This window comes from Leptonotus elevatus, chromosome 1 (assembly GCF_054856555.1).
Source record: "Leptonotus elevatus isolate MCC_2025b chromosome 1, RoL_Lele_1.0, whole genome shotgun sequence".
In the NCBI taxonomy this organism is placed as follows: Eukaryota; Metazoa; Chordata; class Actinopteri; order Syngnathiformes; family Syngnathidae; genus Leptonotus; species Leptonotus elevatus.
The window spans coordinates 49,007,340-49,021,744 of NC_141239.1; the positions used below are offsets into that span (position 1 = coordinate 49,007,340).

General features: G+C 41.4%; 1 protein-coding gene across 6 annotated transcripts in view; it reads right to left on the reverse strand.

Annotated features, from left to right (window-relative positions):
• Positions 1–14,405, reverse strand: part of ep300b (EP300 lysine acetyltransferase b) — a 34,088-nt gene that overhangs the window by 17,540 nt on the left and 2,143 nt on the right. For all 6 annotated transcript variants that reach the window (XM_086066784.1, XM_086066787.1, XM_086066782.1 and 3 more), the window contains exons 2-14: positions 11,458–12,050; positions 10,342–10,521; positions 8,316–8,628; positions 8,030–8,143; positions 7,610–7,852; positions 3,670–3,769; positions 3,435–3,560; positions 3,150–3,267; positions 2,849–3,032; positions 2,605–2,682; positions 1,577–1,662; positions 691–843; positions 106–597 (exon numbers count right to left, since the gene is read on the reverse strand). In XM_086066784.1, coding sequence (XP_085922910.1) covers positions 106–597; positions 691–843; positions 1,577–1,662; positions 2,605–2,682; positions 2,849–3,032; positions 3,150–3,267; positions 3,435–3,560; positions 3,670–3,769; positions 7,610–7,852; positions 8,030–8,143; positions 8,316–8,628; positions 10,342–10,521; positions 11,458–12,050 — 2,780 coding nt within the window. The remainder of the gene's footprint in view (positions 1–105; positions 598–690; positions 844–1,576; positions 1,663–2,604; positions 2,683–2,848; positions 3,033–3,149; positions 3,268–3,434; positions 3,561–3,669; positions 3,770–7,609; positions 7,853–8,029; positions 8,144–8,315; positions 8,629–10,341; positions 10,522–11,457; positions 12,051–14,405) is intronic.

The window sequence follows — 14,405 nt, forward strand, 5'->3', positions numbered from 1 at the left end:
GGGTTACAAAAAAAAAAAAAGGTGTGAAAAAAAAAGTATTTGTAGAATAAAAAAAAATAAAAAAAGGGATGTGGGTCGGGGGAAGAAATGGTGAAATCTACTCACTGGGCTTGGTGGCAGCTGTAATGGCACATGTGCATTCTGGATAGGCACCAAAGAAGCCTGAGCTGCGTGGGGGCCTGAGGTAGTAGCACCCCCAAGGGTCTGCTGTGGAAGCTGATGAGCCTTCTCAGCGCTCCCTGGTACTTGCGGTGGCGGCTGAGATGCTTGCTGTTGATTCTGAGGAGGCAACTGGGGCGTGCTCGGGGTCTGCGGCTGAGGCGTCTGCGAACGAGGTAATGTGGGAGTGGTCTGATGAGGTTGAGGCGTCAAGCTGCGTGCTGGTGAGGGGGAGTTTGTTCGGATGGGCGGGCAGTGAGGAAATGTGCCGGGCTGGTTTGACGTGGACGATGGAGGCAAGTTGGTCAGAGGCCCTGTACCACAGACACCACCAGTCCCCATGGAGCCAGCAGAGGCTGCAGAGCCCGGGGCGGGGGTGGCAGACTGGGCTGAAGGGCTGCCGGCTGGTAGCGACGGTGGCGTTGACATCTGGTTCTGCTGCACAGATGAAGAAGAAGATTGTAAGAAAAATGCCTCATCATGATTAGATCTCATAGTCATGCTACATGATCTCTGGTCCTAAATCTTTACCAGCGGCACAGCAGCCTGTGATCCGGGCTGGTTCACACCAACGGGACCAGAACCAAGACCAGGACTGGAACCAGGAAACTGGCCTGGTGGGAGGTACTGGTTTGGTAATTGTGTGGCATTTGGCTGAGCCATCCTTGCTGATCCCATAGCCATCTAAAAATGAGACAGTGGAAGTGCTGGTTTAATATAAAATTGCATCCTATTTAAGACTTTTTTGTCATATCACACCTTTTCTTCATGACAAGGGGAATTCAACCTTAAACATTTCTTGACAATCCAGTGACAATGACAATCCAAAATCCTGCCGTTTTCATCCATCTCAGGGGGGGGCAACCATTTTGCCACTTGCTGTCGACTGAAGAGGACATCACAGTCGACCAATTACCGCTCACCTGTTTTCTGAAGCTTAGCTGTGATTGTTTGTTGTCTGAGCCCTGAGCAACTGTGATGTCATTTTCACTCGAAAGCAAGTGGCAAAATGGCCGCCTTGTGATATTGATAAAAACTGTTGGATTTTGCTGCTTAACTCATATTTCACTAGTGCAATATTAACCAGAATACCACATTTTGACTAGTGGGGCTACATATTATTGCAAAGGAAGAAAATGGGGTTGACTTCCCCTTTAAGCTCCTAATAAATAAAACATTTTTAAAATGAAAGGAGGGCTCGCTCACCACACACACATTCTGCTACAAGACAAAATTGCAGTTCTTAGTTTTACTATTACATGCATCATGATTTTGGGTCTTTGTTTTTTCTGGTGTTTTGAGCAGTCTTATCCACATTGATCACAAGAAGCTAATTTGTAAGTCTTTTTTCACCTATTTATCAATGTGCTCTTATAGCAAAATGTACATCAGAGATTTTAAATGCAGCAATACCAACCTGGTTCATCGGAGCACTGAGTGGAAGCGGAGGTGTCGACCTTTGACCCATTGACTGCATCCCCATCTGGCCAAACTGGTTCATCCCTATATGGCAAGTGTGAGATCAAGAATGAATGATATAATGACATACTCCATACGCCTTCAAAAAGACTTGGGTGAAAGATGATGGCAGAAATGGCGTGCATATTTAAGCAATGATGCAGATTGTTCGTAAGGATATGTCGTTTGGGGCATATTGTTTTTGTTCAGTCTATTTTTGTGTTATTATTTCTTGGTAGTATCTCGGGTCGTTTTTGATTTTTGTTTTGTTTGTGTTTTATCTTATTATTTTTATACTGGTAATTTCTCACAGTGTGCGCGCTTGTTTGTTCCTGCGAGTTTTCCATTTTTGTATATTAAAAAATTGTAAAATAAAGAGTTTGAAATAAAAAAAAACTACCACAAAGTCCTCATTTCAGGGCCATTTTCCCAAGGACCTATACCTGTCCAACAAGGTGCCTGATATAAAATAAATTCAGCACTGAAAATGCAGCAATAATAAGGAATTTACAACAATGACCTCTTTCAAAGAATCCATCTTTTTTCAAAATGTAATACAAATGTAGAATCACAAAAAAGAAAAACAATTAAATGAATGAATGCTAAAAAGGGGCAAAAAAAATTACAACATTCCCAGTATCGTCACATTAATAATTTCACACCGGAGGATGAGAATGTAAAGCAGATCTGGATGGTTAAATAGAGACAACACAAATGACAGAAGTTGATAGCATTGCGAGCGGGGACATACTGAGGTTACATTAACATATTGTAAAATGTGAGTACAGTACATTAAAGCAGGTTTTCTTTCAACAGAGTGAAAACCCTACATCTCTGTCACAAGTACAGTATCACATAAAAACGGGCATGTTAGAATCCATAAATTCAACTTCTTCCAATAATCTAACCATGAATGTCCATACATGGTCCCCTGCAGCTGATCTAGGTGCCTTTGAAATACTTCCACAGGAAGTTGAAGAGACTGACCTGCTGGGTTCTGCATCCTGCTCGCCATCTGATTTGGTCCTCCGGGTCGGATCATGGACGGATCAGCGTGAGGACCATCTGACAGGGTGACAACTTGTTGTTTTACCAGAATGCTAGGGCATGTCTTCCTCCATACTTCCGCCAATTACAACACATTTTTCAATTACATTATAATTATTTATTATGGATACTGGAGAACAGAGAACCATTTAAGAAGTAAAAACAGTATTTATTGAATACTTACTTGGAGGTTGCCCTGGGGCCATGGGGGGCTGACCCATAGCGAGAGGCCCCTGTGGGAAGCCTGAGGCGGCCAAACCAGGTCGCCCCGGCATCATTCCCTGCTTTTGGAGACGAGTCCTCCTCTTCTCCTCAAGCTCCTTTTGTATCTTGTAGATCTTCTCTGCCAGAAGGTGGTAGTACTCCGCCTTGAGGAGAGTAGCAGATAGAAGCAAGAATGTTACAGCCCATTAATGCAAATATAATGAGTGATGACAATTTGTTTCATGCGCTGATTGGATACAAAGGTAAGTGTTGTTGTTTACCCTACTGTTGGCAGACTCATACATGTCGCCCTCTACTTTACGAGCATATGCCACCAGATTTTCCATCCGGCGGTCTTTCAGAGCAGCTGGGTCAGGAGTAGGAAAGATGGCCTGGACCCTGCTCACAAACACAAATAGAAGATACATTCTGATTTGTTCCACATTTGAAAAAGACAAGTAAAATTCATTAACAAACAACATGCATCAAACACCGGAAATGTCCTTTAACTTGTTTTGGTTGATAAAAGGGAAGGAAAGAAACATTTAAATGCTCGGAAGACTCACAGCTTATGCACAAGGTGGTTGCGCAAGTCTTGCGTGATGTCTTCATGCCAGGACTTCCTCATGGCTGCAGATGGAGGAGCTGCAGTAGGCATGGATCCTAAGTTTCCCCCACCATCATTCATCAAACTGTGGTGACGGCCAGATGGGAATGAAATAGAGACATTTGGTATGTTCAGCATATGCTGCCGGAAAAAGAACCTTTTAAACAGATGACAACAATGTCAAGTAGTCCTACCTCTGAGCGTTTATACTGTTTTGCAACATGGCGTCTGGCAGCAGGGACGCCTGATGGTTTGAGGGCTGCACTCCACCATTCACTCCCATCGAGTTTCCTCCTGGATCAATATATTTGAAGAATAAGCCTTTCAGTTGAGTTAAAGGGGAAGTCAACGTTAAACATTTCTTGACAACAATATGCTATGTGACCTCACTAGTCTAAACATGACATTCTGATTAATATTACATTGATGGAATATGAGTTATGCAGCAAAATCCATCCGTTTTTAATCCATATCAAGGAGGCGGCCATTTTGCCACTTGCTGACAACTTAAAATGACATCACAGTTGCTCAGGGCTCAGACAACAAACAATCACAGCTCACCTGTTTTCTGAAACTGAGCTCTGATTGATCTAGTGTTGCACGGGATACTGGTACCAGTACCGTACCTTGATGTTTTGGCATAAAAAAACGGCTCGGTATTAAAAAAATAAATAAAAAAAAATTAATATGAGACAGCCAACTCTGTTTTAAAGGCCGGTACACATACACGCATGGCCACCTGTCGGAATATGTCTTAAGCGGCACGCCTCTTTCAGCTTGTGTGTGAGAGGGCACTCCTCGCTGAGAAGTATGACTCGCAGTGTCATATGGAACTTTTTTCTTACATGGCCAACAGCCACGGCAAGCCAACCGACATGACGTTTTGTAACAAGAGCAAATGTTTTTCTCGGTGAACGCAGAAGAAAACGCAACAGTCACTCCTGGCACTACAGTGGACTCAAGGTGTGTTCAATGAACAGGCAGAAAAGCCCAGATGACTGACAGAGCGACAGGTTGTGACGCATTTTTTGACACGTCCCTGAAAAAACAAGTCGAGTGTGAATTATTTTGTTCCCAGTTTGGAGTATTTGGTTACGCATTTGACTAATTGGGAGCGTAATGGAGAAGAGCAGAGATATACACGCACACTCTAGCAACGTTCCATTGAGTCATTGGAGTGCCACTGTATTACCAATATTTAAAACGGATTACATCAAATGCAGTCAAATACAGTACTTTAAGAATATGGCATGCAAAGTGAAAGCACATACATAAATATATACAGTATTTACATAAATGTACATGTATATATCCTAATATTTTGAATTACCCGTAATAAAAAAATAATTTTTTTGCTACTTTTGCTGATGTTTTCCATTTTTGTCGAGGTACTGTTTCAGTACCGGTATCGAGGTATTTTATATAGGTATAGTACCAGTATCAGAAAACTGGTGAGCTGTGATTGGTTGTTGCCTGAGCCCTGAGCAACTGTGATGTCGCTTTCACTCAACCGCAAGTGGCAAAATGGCCAACTTCTGATATAGATAAAAACTGCAGGATTTTGCTACTTAAAAAGGCACTGTCGGGAGTTTTGACCATTTCTGTTTGTAATCAAACCGTTTTTGTTTGCAAACAAACAATTCAAAACGGACACCACCCATGGTTCAACCCATACGAGCTAAACGTTCACGCCCCTTGCCTCTGACCGCACTCAGCCAAGTAAGCTGCGAGAGTGAGTGACGAGGTATCTTGGTCACATTACTGATCCGAGACTGTGCACCGGCGATCACCGACAGGGATAATAGTTCAAAACGATGTTTGCCTTGTAATGATGGTGAAATAATCAGGGCAAGTATGGAGTTAACAACAGTTTTCAAGAACAAAACAGCAGGCTCAAGTACCACAACACAACAGCCAATAGCGCGCGTAGGTTCAGTCTGTGATGCCCGTCCAGAGCGTCAGAAACTACCCAACCTGCAACCCTCCCCCAAAGGTTGCTACAGCCTTTTGGCTTAGCTTCACTTATTGCCAGGTGTAAATATAAGGATACAAAATAAGTTCGACTCTCGTTCTATATTGCCGAGTTACCCTTGTCAATGTAACTTAACCTAGCATGTCGCTAAATCAGCAAGCTAACATTTTCTTTTCTGTTTGGCACTTACCTGTCGAATAGCAAGCAGGCCAACTCTGCGTCGCTCTTCAGTCCAAGCCGCTCCTTCAGAGCACGGAAGCGGGTAAATGCCAAGCCAAGATTTACTCTTGTTTTCGACCGTGTGTTATCCGCTGCACGTTTTGTTGTGGTATACTTAATTTTTTTCCCCACTCGAGTCACTCAACTCAACATCCCGTCTGCCTACAGTGACCCCCCCCCCCCCCCCCCCCCCCGCCGCTCAACGTCCCGCTGCTGGCAAAACTAACACAAAATGGCAAAATACAGGCTGGGGGGTTGAGGACAAAATCACCACCACACATTTACAGAGGCCCAGAGGTGTAGATTGAGAAGGACTTCATGTTTAAACATCCTGTATTTAAGAAGTGTTTATTTCTGAGTCAAAATGTTGGACAGTGCCTTTAACTCATATTCCACTAACGCAACTATTAACGATAATACCGTATTTAGAATAATGATATTCCGAATATTCAGCCACCGAAAATTTTCGGCCGAAAATGGCAAAAATAGCCATTTTCGGCATTCGGCCGAAATAAAATTAAAGCCGAAAGAATATGGGCGAAATGACGCAAGCAAAGAAAACCGCTGCAAGCAAACATCTGTTTGAATTCAACAGCGAATGCGGGGGTGAGTGTCCGCCTCGCTTCTCGCTGGCTTTTTACCGGTCGGTCGCAGCAGCTCCCGGGGTCATTGCGCATACCGGAGAAGAGGGGCGTCGCTTGGTGTACAACATTTAAGTGGGTCAAAAAGACAGAACTGCCATGTACTGCAGTACAGGTGAGCCCCCCCCCCCCCCACACACACACACCCCTTTTGGAGGGGAAAGAGCCCCTCGAATGCTTCCACTTTTTCAGGTGGCCGTGCTAAATACTTTAGCTAATGTTAGCACTATTGCTATCAACAGTTTTAAACACGGAAACACTTACCGCTATCTCCGGCTGGCGACAGACCTGTACACGACACTGTGTGTGCCTTTGCAGTCCGTTCCCGAAGCCGATTAGCTGGTGCGAACAAATGTATTTATTTATTTTTAAACGTTGGTTAATATGTGAATGTGCCAATTTTAAGTGCGCCGCACCTTGTCCCGTCGCACGCATCCGTCCTCGCCTGTGCGAACTACATTGACTATAAATAATATAATCGCACCGCCACAAAATGCTCAGCCCTCCCTTTGATGTTTAATGTACCATTAGCCAACATGTCTGCGGTGTGGGCACATTTCAATTTATATTGTGCTTGGTTAAAATGCCAGTGCTAAATAAATATTTTATTATAATATTATAATTTTAATTAATTATAATAAATGCAATGATAGTAAAAAAATATATATATATTTTTTTAATTCTGGTGTTTCGGCCAAGCATTTTTCATTTTTCGTATTCCGTTTCGGCCAAACATTTTCATTTCGGTGCATCCCTAATTTAGACTAGTGGGGCTGTATAGAACATATCATACATATAATATTTTGGGGGGACGACTTACATTTTAAGCCCTGAGGGATTAAATCAGTATTGTACCTTGATTTCCGGGTTTGAATTGTTCTATTTGTTCAAGCCCGTAACTCAGTTTATATTGTAGTACCTCAACTTACGAGTCACCCCAACAGTTGTTGTTTTTTTCAAATACAAGCCGTTGGTTTAATGTGCATCCGCAACTGTAGCTCCACATGAAAAACTTGTACATGGGGGCACTCGGAAATCAAGGTACCACACACTGTGAAAACAGTTGTGTCAAAAATAACCCAAATTGGGTCAAAGAGGGACTGACCCAACTTTTTGGGTTATTCAATTCACCAAAAAAGTTGGGTCAAATGAATAACCAAAAAAATAGGTTGCTTAATTTAATTTAATTTGATCCAACTTTTTGGGTCAAATAACTCAAAAAGTTGTGTCGGTCTATTTTTGACCCAACTGTTTTTAAGAGTGCAGTTATGAAAAATAAACATAAAGACCAGATAGACAAACCCATGGTATTCAGATTCCGCATCCCGGGTTGCCCTTGTATTCCCTGGTTTGGCATGTTGGCCTGGGGTGGCTGTGGTTGCATCTGGTTGCCCTGGTAGGTAAGACCAAGTGCTGCGTAGGCCCTCTCTATGGAGCTCGGGTCGATCTGATTTGGGGGGTTCAAATTTGGAGTATTGGACTGTCCAACTGGTACTCCTGAACCTAAAGAGTTCACCAAACCAAGCCCTGCACTACTGAGAAGAGCTGTGGTGATGGGAGGAAGATAAGAGGAAAATATTGATGATATTGGAGGAAGCAAAACAAAGAAAAGCATTTGAGTTGACCATGTGTAATAATGTAATTCATATAGCGCCATGTCTTGTGTTGAAAAACAGACATACACATCCACCCATCCATGCGGATACCAAAAGAAATACTCACATTGTTGGTTCCTCTTGTCTCCAGCGTTTTTCAAAGGCAGGCATACCGGACAGTCATGTCGCGTGCAATTCTTCCAATGAGAGATGATCTGTCTTGATGAGGCACAATGCGCCACTAGGACAAAAAAGACAAAGCAAGTTTTAAAGAAAAGGGAGAAAAAGAAAATGATGACTAAGTGACAATTCAGGTACAATAATGAGAATAGGGCGGAGGAACATTGACAAACGGACAAATTGAAATGCAACCTATGATAAACGATTGTTCAAACTACAAGGTATAAACTCACCCTGGCAGGACTTGCCAGCCTGGCAATGAGTCATGTGGTTAAGTACGTTCTTCATGGTGCGACAGTGAGGCAGGTTGCACTGCCTCACTTCCCCATTCGCTTGCTCCCGTCGCTGGCACTTGTGCGCGTGGAGCAAGAGGACCAGCTGCTGTTGAATAAGCTTACGCTTCTCCGGGTCTGCTGTAGGGGGCGCTGCGCAGGGTCCTGCCCCTACAGCACCAAGTCCAACCTGAGCCGCTCCTACTGCTGCTGCTGCTGCTGCGCCACCAACTGATACACTGCCAATGCTTGGAGGTTGCTGCTGCTGAGGCATCTTGAGACAAGAGAGCCTTGATTATTAGATTGCGGACATCTTTTCCAAGGCAATATGACAAGTGCCTGATATTTCACACAAACATATCCTCCTTGGATGAAGACATGCATATAATCCATCACCAGATCTTGACAGTGTAATTAAATTCAACCGTTTTTTCTCCCCGTCTTTATCATGATACACTTTTCAGCTTTAATCAAATTGTCGGAGCGTTTGAGTGGTGTGCATCTCATCCCGATTGACTTTGGGTGAGAGGTGGGGTAACACACTGGACTGACAACAATAGTCAATCTCAGGGTTGACACATAGGGGCAGACAACCGTTAATGTTCACATTTATAGACACTGGCATAGAGAGAATAGGCAAACTCCACACAGAAAAGCCTGTGATCAAACCCAGGACCGACCTTGCTGCCTTAGGTTATTGTTATGACCTCTGGACTATGGTGCTGTACTATAGTGCAGGGGTCAGCAACCTGTACTATCAAAAGAGTCATTTTAGGCCAAATGACGAAAAATCTGTCCTTAGCCGTGAAACATTTGAACGACATATAGTGTTAGTTTTTGTCCAATGTACTGAGGGCTCAAGAGCGAATTGGAGCTGCACCATAACAGAAAATATGATACTTTAAAATTAATTTTCTTCTACCTTTAGTCTTCCGTTTTTAGATTTTTGTTTTGTAATTTTTCATATACTTTTAGACTTTTCTTCCTTTTTGTCAAATGTCTGACATTTTTGGCAATTATATGGACATATAGTAATTTTCTGTCTGTCTTCTCCCTTTGACATTTCATGGCTATTTTTGACATTATTTTATGTCCATTTTTGCGAGCAATTTTCTGAAATTTTGGGCAATTTTGTGACATTTGGTAATTTTTGGGAATTATTTTTGTCTTTACAATTTTATAGCTACTTTTTAAATGGTTTCTTTTCTGCCTTTAAAAAAAAAATTATTATAAATTTTATGATAGTTCAGGGTTTTTTTCTTTTGTTTTTGGACATTTTTTGAACATTTTATTATCTGAAGTTTTTTTTTTTATATATACAATTTTGGGCACATTTTATGGTAATATTAGGGATTTCTTCTTTTGTTTTTGGACATTTTATGGTTACTTTATAAAGGTTTTATTTTCTGTCTTTTTTTAAATTATGTTCTGTGGGGTTTTTTCCCCGTTTTTTTTTCAATTCCAAACCACATTTTTTTGTTAAATGTCTGCCCTCTTTTGTTTTTGGAAATTTTATGGTTACTTTTTGAAAGTTTTCTTTTACGCCATTTTTAATTCATTTTTCTAAAAATGTTGGCAATTTCATTGACATTTTATAATAATATTGTGCTTCTCCTCTTTTGGGACTTTTTTCCGTTACTTTTTCAAGACTTTTAGGTAATTTAAAAAACGTTTTCATCTACCTTTCGTCTATTTTTCTGACAACTTAAAAATTTGAACGCTGACATTTAAAAAAATATTTTATTTTTTTCATTATCTAAATCAATTCATTTGAAAAATATTTTGTCTTGAAAAAGAAAAATGTAAAAAAAAAAAGTAAATAAAAAAACATTAATTTCTACTTTTTTGTTTGTTTGCTTGTTTTTACGAGAGATCCAGAGAGACACAGGAGATGGCCTAAAGAGCCAAATGTGGCTCCAGAACCGCAGATTTCAGACCCCTGCTGTAGTGGATAAATATCTATTTTTTAAAAATATATAATTCTTACCATTCCAGGCATGCCTTGACCCGTTGGCAGCTTTTTTTCCATGGCAAACTGGCTGGCCATATTGTTGGCCATGCCAGCCTTATTTTGCAGTTGTGGGCTCAGCCCTGCTCCTGGCAGCCCCTGGCCAGCAGACTGACCATAGGGACCACCATAGGGGCCCGCATTGGCAATCATATTCATCTGTGGGAGGTAAGGAGAAAACTAAGATATGGAGCCAATGCATGTGAAGGATCACATTGTTAGGACAACTTAGGGTTGGGCGATAACTCATCAATATGTATCGCGATAGACACGTGAGCAATACCAATACAAAATTAAGAAGCGGCTAAACCGACGAATAAGTGTGCGCACAATGACCAGTCGACTCACTTCAACTCTTGCACTAAGATTATATTGTCCATTCTGACAGGTTGTTCATTACTTAAATCCATACACATATACGTGGTGTAGAAGTAAAGGAGTTTCCTGTCTTTGACATGCTTACTACGGTGTTAGCTCTGACCCTCAGCATCATCATATATATATATTATACAGATGATACACTTTTCAGCCGTAACACCCAGCTTTAGGACAATTTTCGTTTCTTAATGGAGCAATCCTAACGCCACCACTATAAGACATTGGGAGTCAGACAGTTTCCTCACTATTTGGACCAACATATCAAACATTATTGAGGCTGCAAATATATATATATTTTTTTTTAATCATACGTTATATGGTAAATGGACGGCTTTTATTTTATGGCGCTTCAACTACGCCATATGGTGCCCAAAGCGCTAATAAATTGAACATAACCACATCCCTGCCACACCACACTTGCAGCAAAAGCGAAAATTTTCTCAGGAACTGTTCATGATTTATCTATCAAATTGCTAACGTCATCAAAATAGTTTCATGTCTTTTTAGCTCAATTTCAGCTCTAATTAATAAAAGCTGTCCATTGTAATTTATTTTAGGGTTGTTGTTTTTGTTGCAGCAAAAATGAATCAGAGTGCAATAGTTCAAATGAAAAGAAATACAACCATGTATCATGCTATTCGGGGCTCAATATTTGCTTTTCAACACAACAATTTTGCATTTGAGCGACATTTATGATTTAGCGTGTAGTGTGTTTACCTTGTTCAGTGCTCCTGGTTGCTGTGGTCGTATCCCTGGCTGACCAGTGGACCCCATTTGCTGACCACCCTGCTGCTGCTGTAGTGTTTCAGCTAAAAGATTACTGTTACCCATGCCGGCACTGCCAGAGTAACCCATTCTTGACGAGCCGTTCATCACATGACCCGCCATCAAACCTTGCTGCTGCTGTCCATTGCTGCCTCTCTGGGCACCCATCATAGCAGTAGCCCGATTCAGTGACGCCACACCGCCAACCATCCCAGCCTGCTGCATTAGTCCGGGTTGTTGCTGTTGGCCCTGGGGAGGCATGCCTTGGGGTGCACCAGGGGAGATGCTGACACCTCCCAGTATACCCATGGAAGCCCCTGGTCCAGTACTGTTGGAAGTAGGGCCACCCTGCTGTGATGGTCCACCAGTACGCAAAAGCTCAGACAACTGTTTGTGTTTGGCAGCAGCATCCTGGCCTCCCAAACCAATCCCTCCAAGACTAGTATGGAGTTGGTTGATGTCCCCTCCATTGGTCAGCCCCAGGTCTGAGGAGTTGATGAGCTCATCTGGGAGGTCATGTTCGAGGTCGAAGAGTGAACCAAAATCTAGAAGCAACAAAGTGACAATTTACCAATCAGTAAAGTAGAATAGACCGATTAAACAGATAAGAGCAGTCCTGTCAGTTTTAATGTCTCAAGGCTTAAAGACATTTCCCAAAGCTGACTCGCATTTGAAAACCATTTTTGCTTTCATTTCTATTCATTAAATTTAATTTTATAAATCTGGATGGACTGCCCTCAACACTTACTCATTTCTGAGCATCAGTTTATTGGTAATTTTTATGTTGTGCATGTCAAAAAAGTTGTATGTGTATGCATTGGCTTTACTGCTAAACAAAAAAGAAATGCATAAAAATATTAACTTATAAGTAAACATCCCACATGAAAACCAAACACCTCACAATTGTAGCCATTGCCTAAACGTATCAGTTTGAAAAACAAAAACAGCAATAAAGTCATGAAATCGCCAAATCAATTCTATTCGATTTGTATAACGTAAGTCAGCAAAGTAAGCAGTAACCGGAAACGTGCCACTTAGCGCTATTTTGCCGTGAATCACGCGACAGCTGCAAGTATAAATTCTGTACCAGTGAACGTGTACTGGCTCCTGGCATAATGGTTAAGGCGCTGAACCCTGAAAATGCGAAGGTCACGGGTTTGAGTCCCACTGACTTTTTTTTAAATTACAATTTCTGGACAACGTACATGTACACGTAGGAACGGTATAACATATATGCACTGATAGTTATGGTTAGGATTAGGCTGGTAATGCTTTTAACAGGTTGACAGTTATGGTTAGTCTAGCAATGCCCAAAGCAGCCTATCTTCGGTGGCAAAACAAACGGAAAACTTTGTGAACAGACACAAACTCAAGGTACCGGGGGCATCACATATGTGATGTTGTGCCCCCATTTCATGTTTCTTTCCCCACTAAAATTATTCTGTGCCAAAATTGCAAATTGTCTTCACTTTTAATTACTACATCATGAGATAAGATTTTTTTCTGTTGCCAAACCCCTTGATAATATATCAAAAAAGTTTAACAAACTATTTTCCTTGATTTCAAAGTGACTTTCTGATTTCTCGTTCTCAATGAAATTGTTCTGCATATGCAATACTATGAGGACAATTATGCATTTACGTGAATTCAGTCTTAATGGTCCTCTGAGGGAAACCATAATTACAATAGTCTGAGACAAAAAACATAGTTTTACACATCTTACCTAGAGAAAACAAATGTATATTACACATTTGCAAACCTTTCATTGATGTCATTTTTGCTTATGTTAAATCTGTAACAAGTGATATTATAAAGCACAGATTACTTAGAAACGTAATTTACAGGTAGACAATTACAGTTTGTTGCAAAACTTGTTTTATTTTCTTAGAATGAGTAAAGTTGTATAATTTAAAAACAAGATTGTTACATATTTGTGTTGTACCACGCCTCCCAAAAGTATAGTTCCCTTGTAGTAATGAGAAGGGTCGAAACAGGCGTAAAGTTTATTGCGTCTATCCTCAAATGGTGGAATTGTGTTATTTCTAAATAGTTCAATGGGCAATTAAATTGAGAGGAATTCAAATGGTTTAGAAAAGTGGAGATCGATTATTTGTGAAGCAGCGGAGCATTGTCACTTCGCTCGCACTCGCAGACAATGGAGGGAGAAGCAGAAGGGCATTGTCGGTAAAACAAAAGTGAAAACCACTTGGCCTTAAGACGTGAAACGGAACATTTTTAAGCGTTCGATAATTCCTTTAGAACGCGGTGCCGTACTTAAAAGAAAACAGACGACATTTTCAGTTTGATTTCAACGCGTTGCACAACTTCAATCAAGTATCGAACAATAGCTGCTTTACGACAATCGCCCACTTAAAGCCAAGTCTATCGCCAGCTAGATATACGTCGAGTGCTTTGAATGTTATTATCATAAATCTCCCCCCGCAAGATTGTTGCAACGGAAAAGCGTCGTTCTGGTGATCGATACGGTTGAGCAAATCAAAGCTGATGTGTTTAGCTAGCCGGCTAACCAGTGCAGATGCGCCGGTGGCTGCAGTAGTTTTTTTTTTTTTTTTTTTAACAAGCTGGTCAGCTAGCCCATTCTTGTAGCTTCACTTTCTCTTAAAAGCCGTGTATAAACGGATGTGTTGCATGTACTATTTTAAAAAAAAAACATGACATTTTGCGCATGCCCGGTCACGTCCGTCCATTTTGTTCACTTTTAAAGCAGAACGTGAACTTTGACGGCGACTGGAGTGACTCGACTCTCCCATTGTTTGGAGGTGGATCTTGTAGTCGCTAGCTTAGTTAGCGCATCGATGCTAACGCTTCAAAACATTACTCGGAGAAAGTTGATCGTGCAGCCACCTCCACTTTGGATTCGCTCTCGAGCGACTCACTTT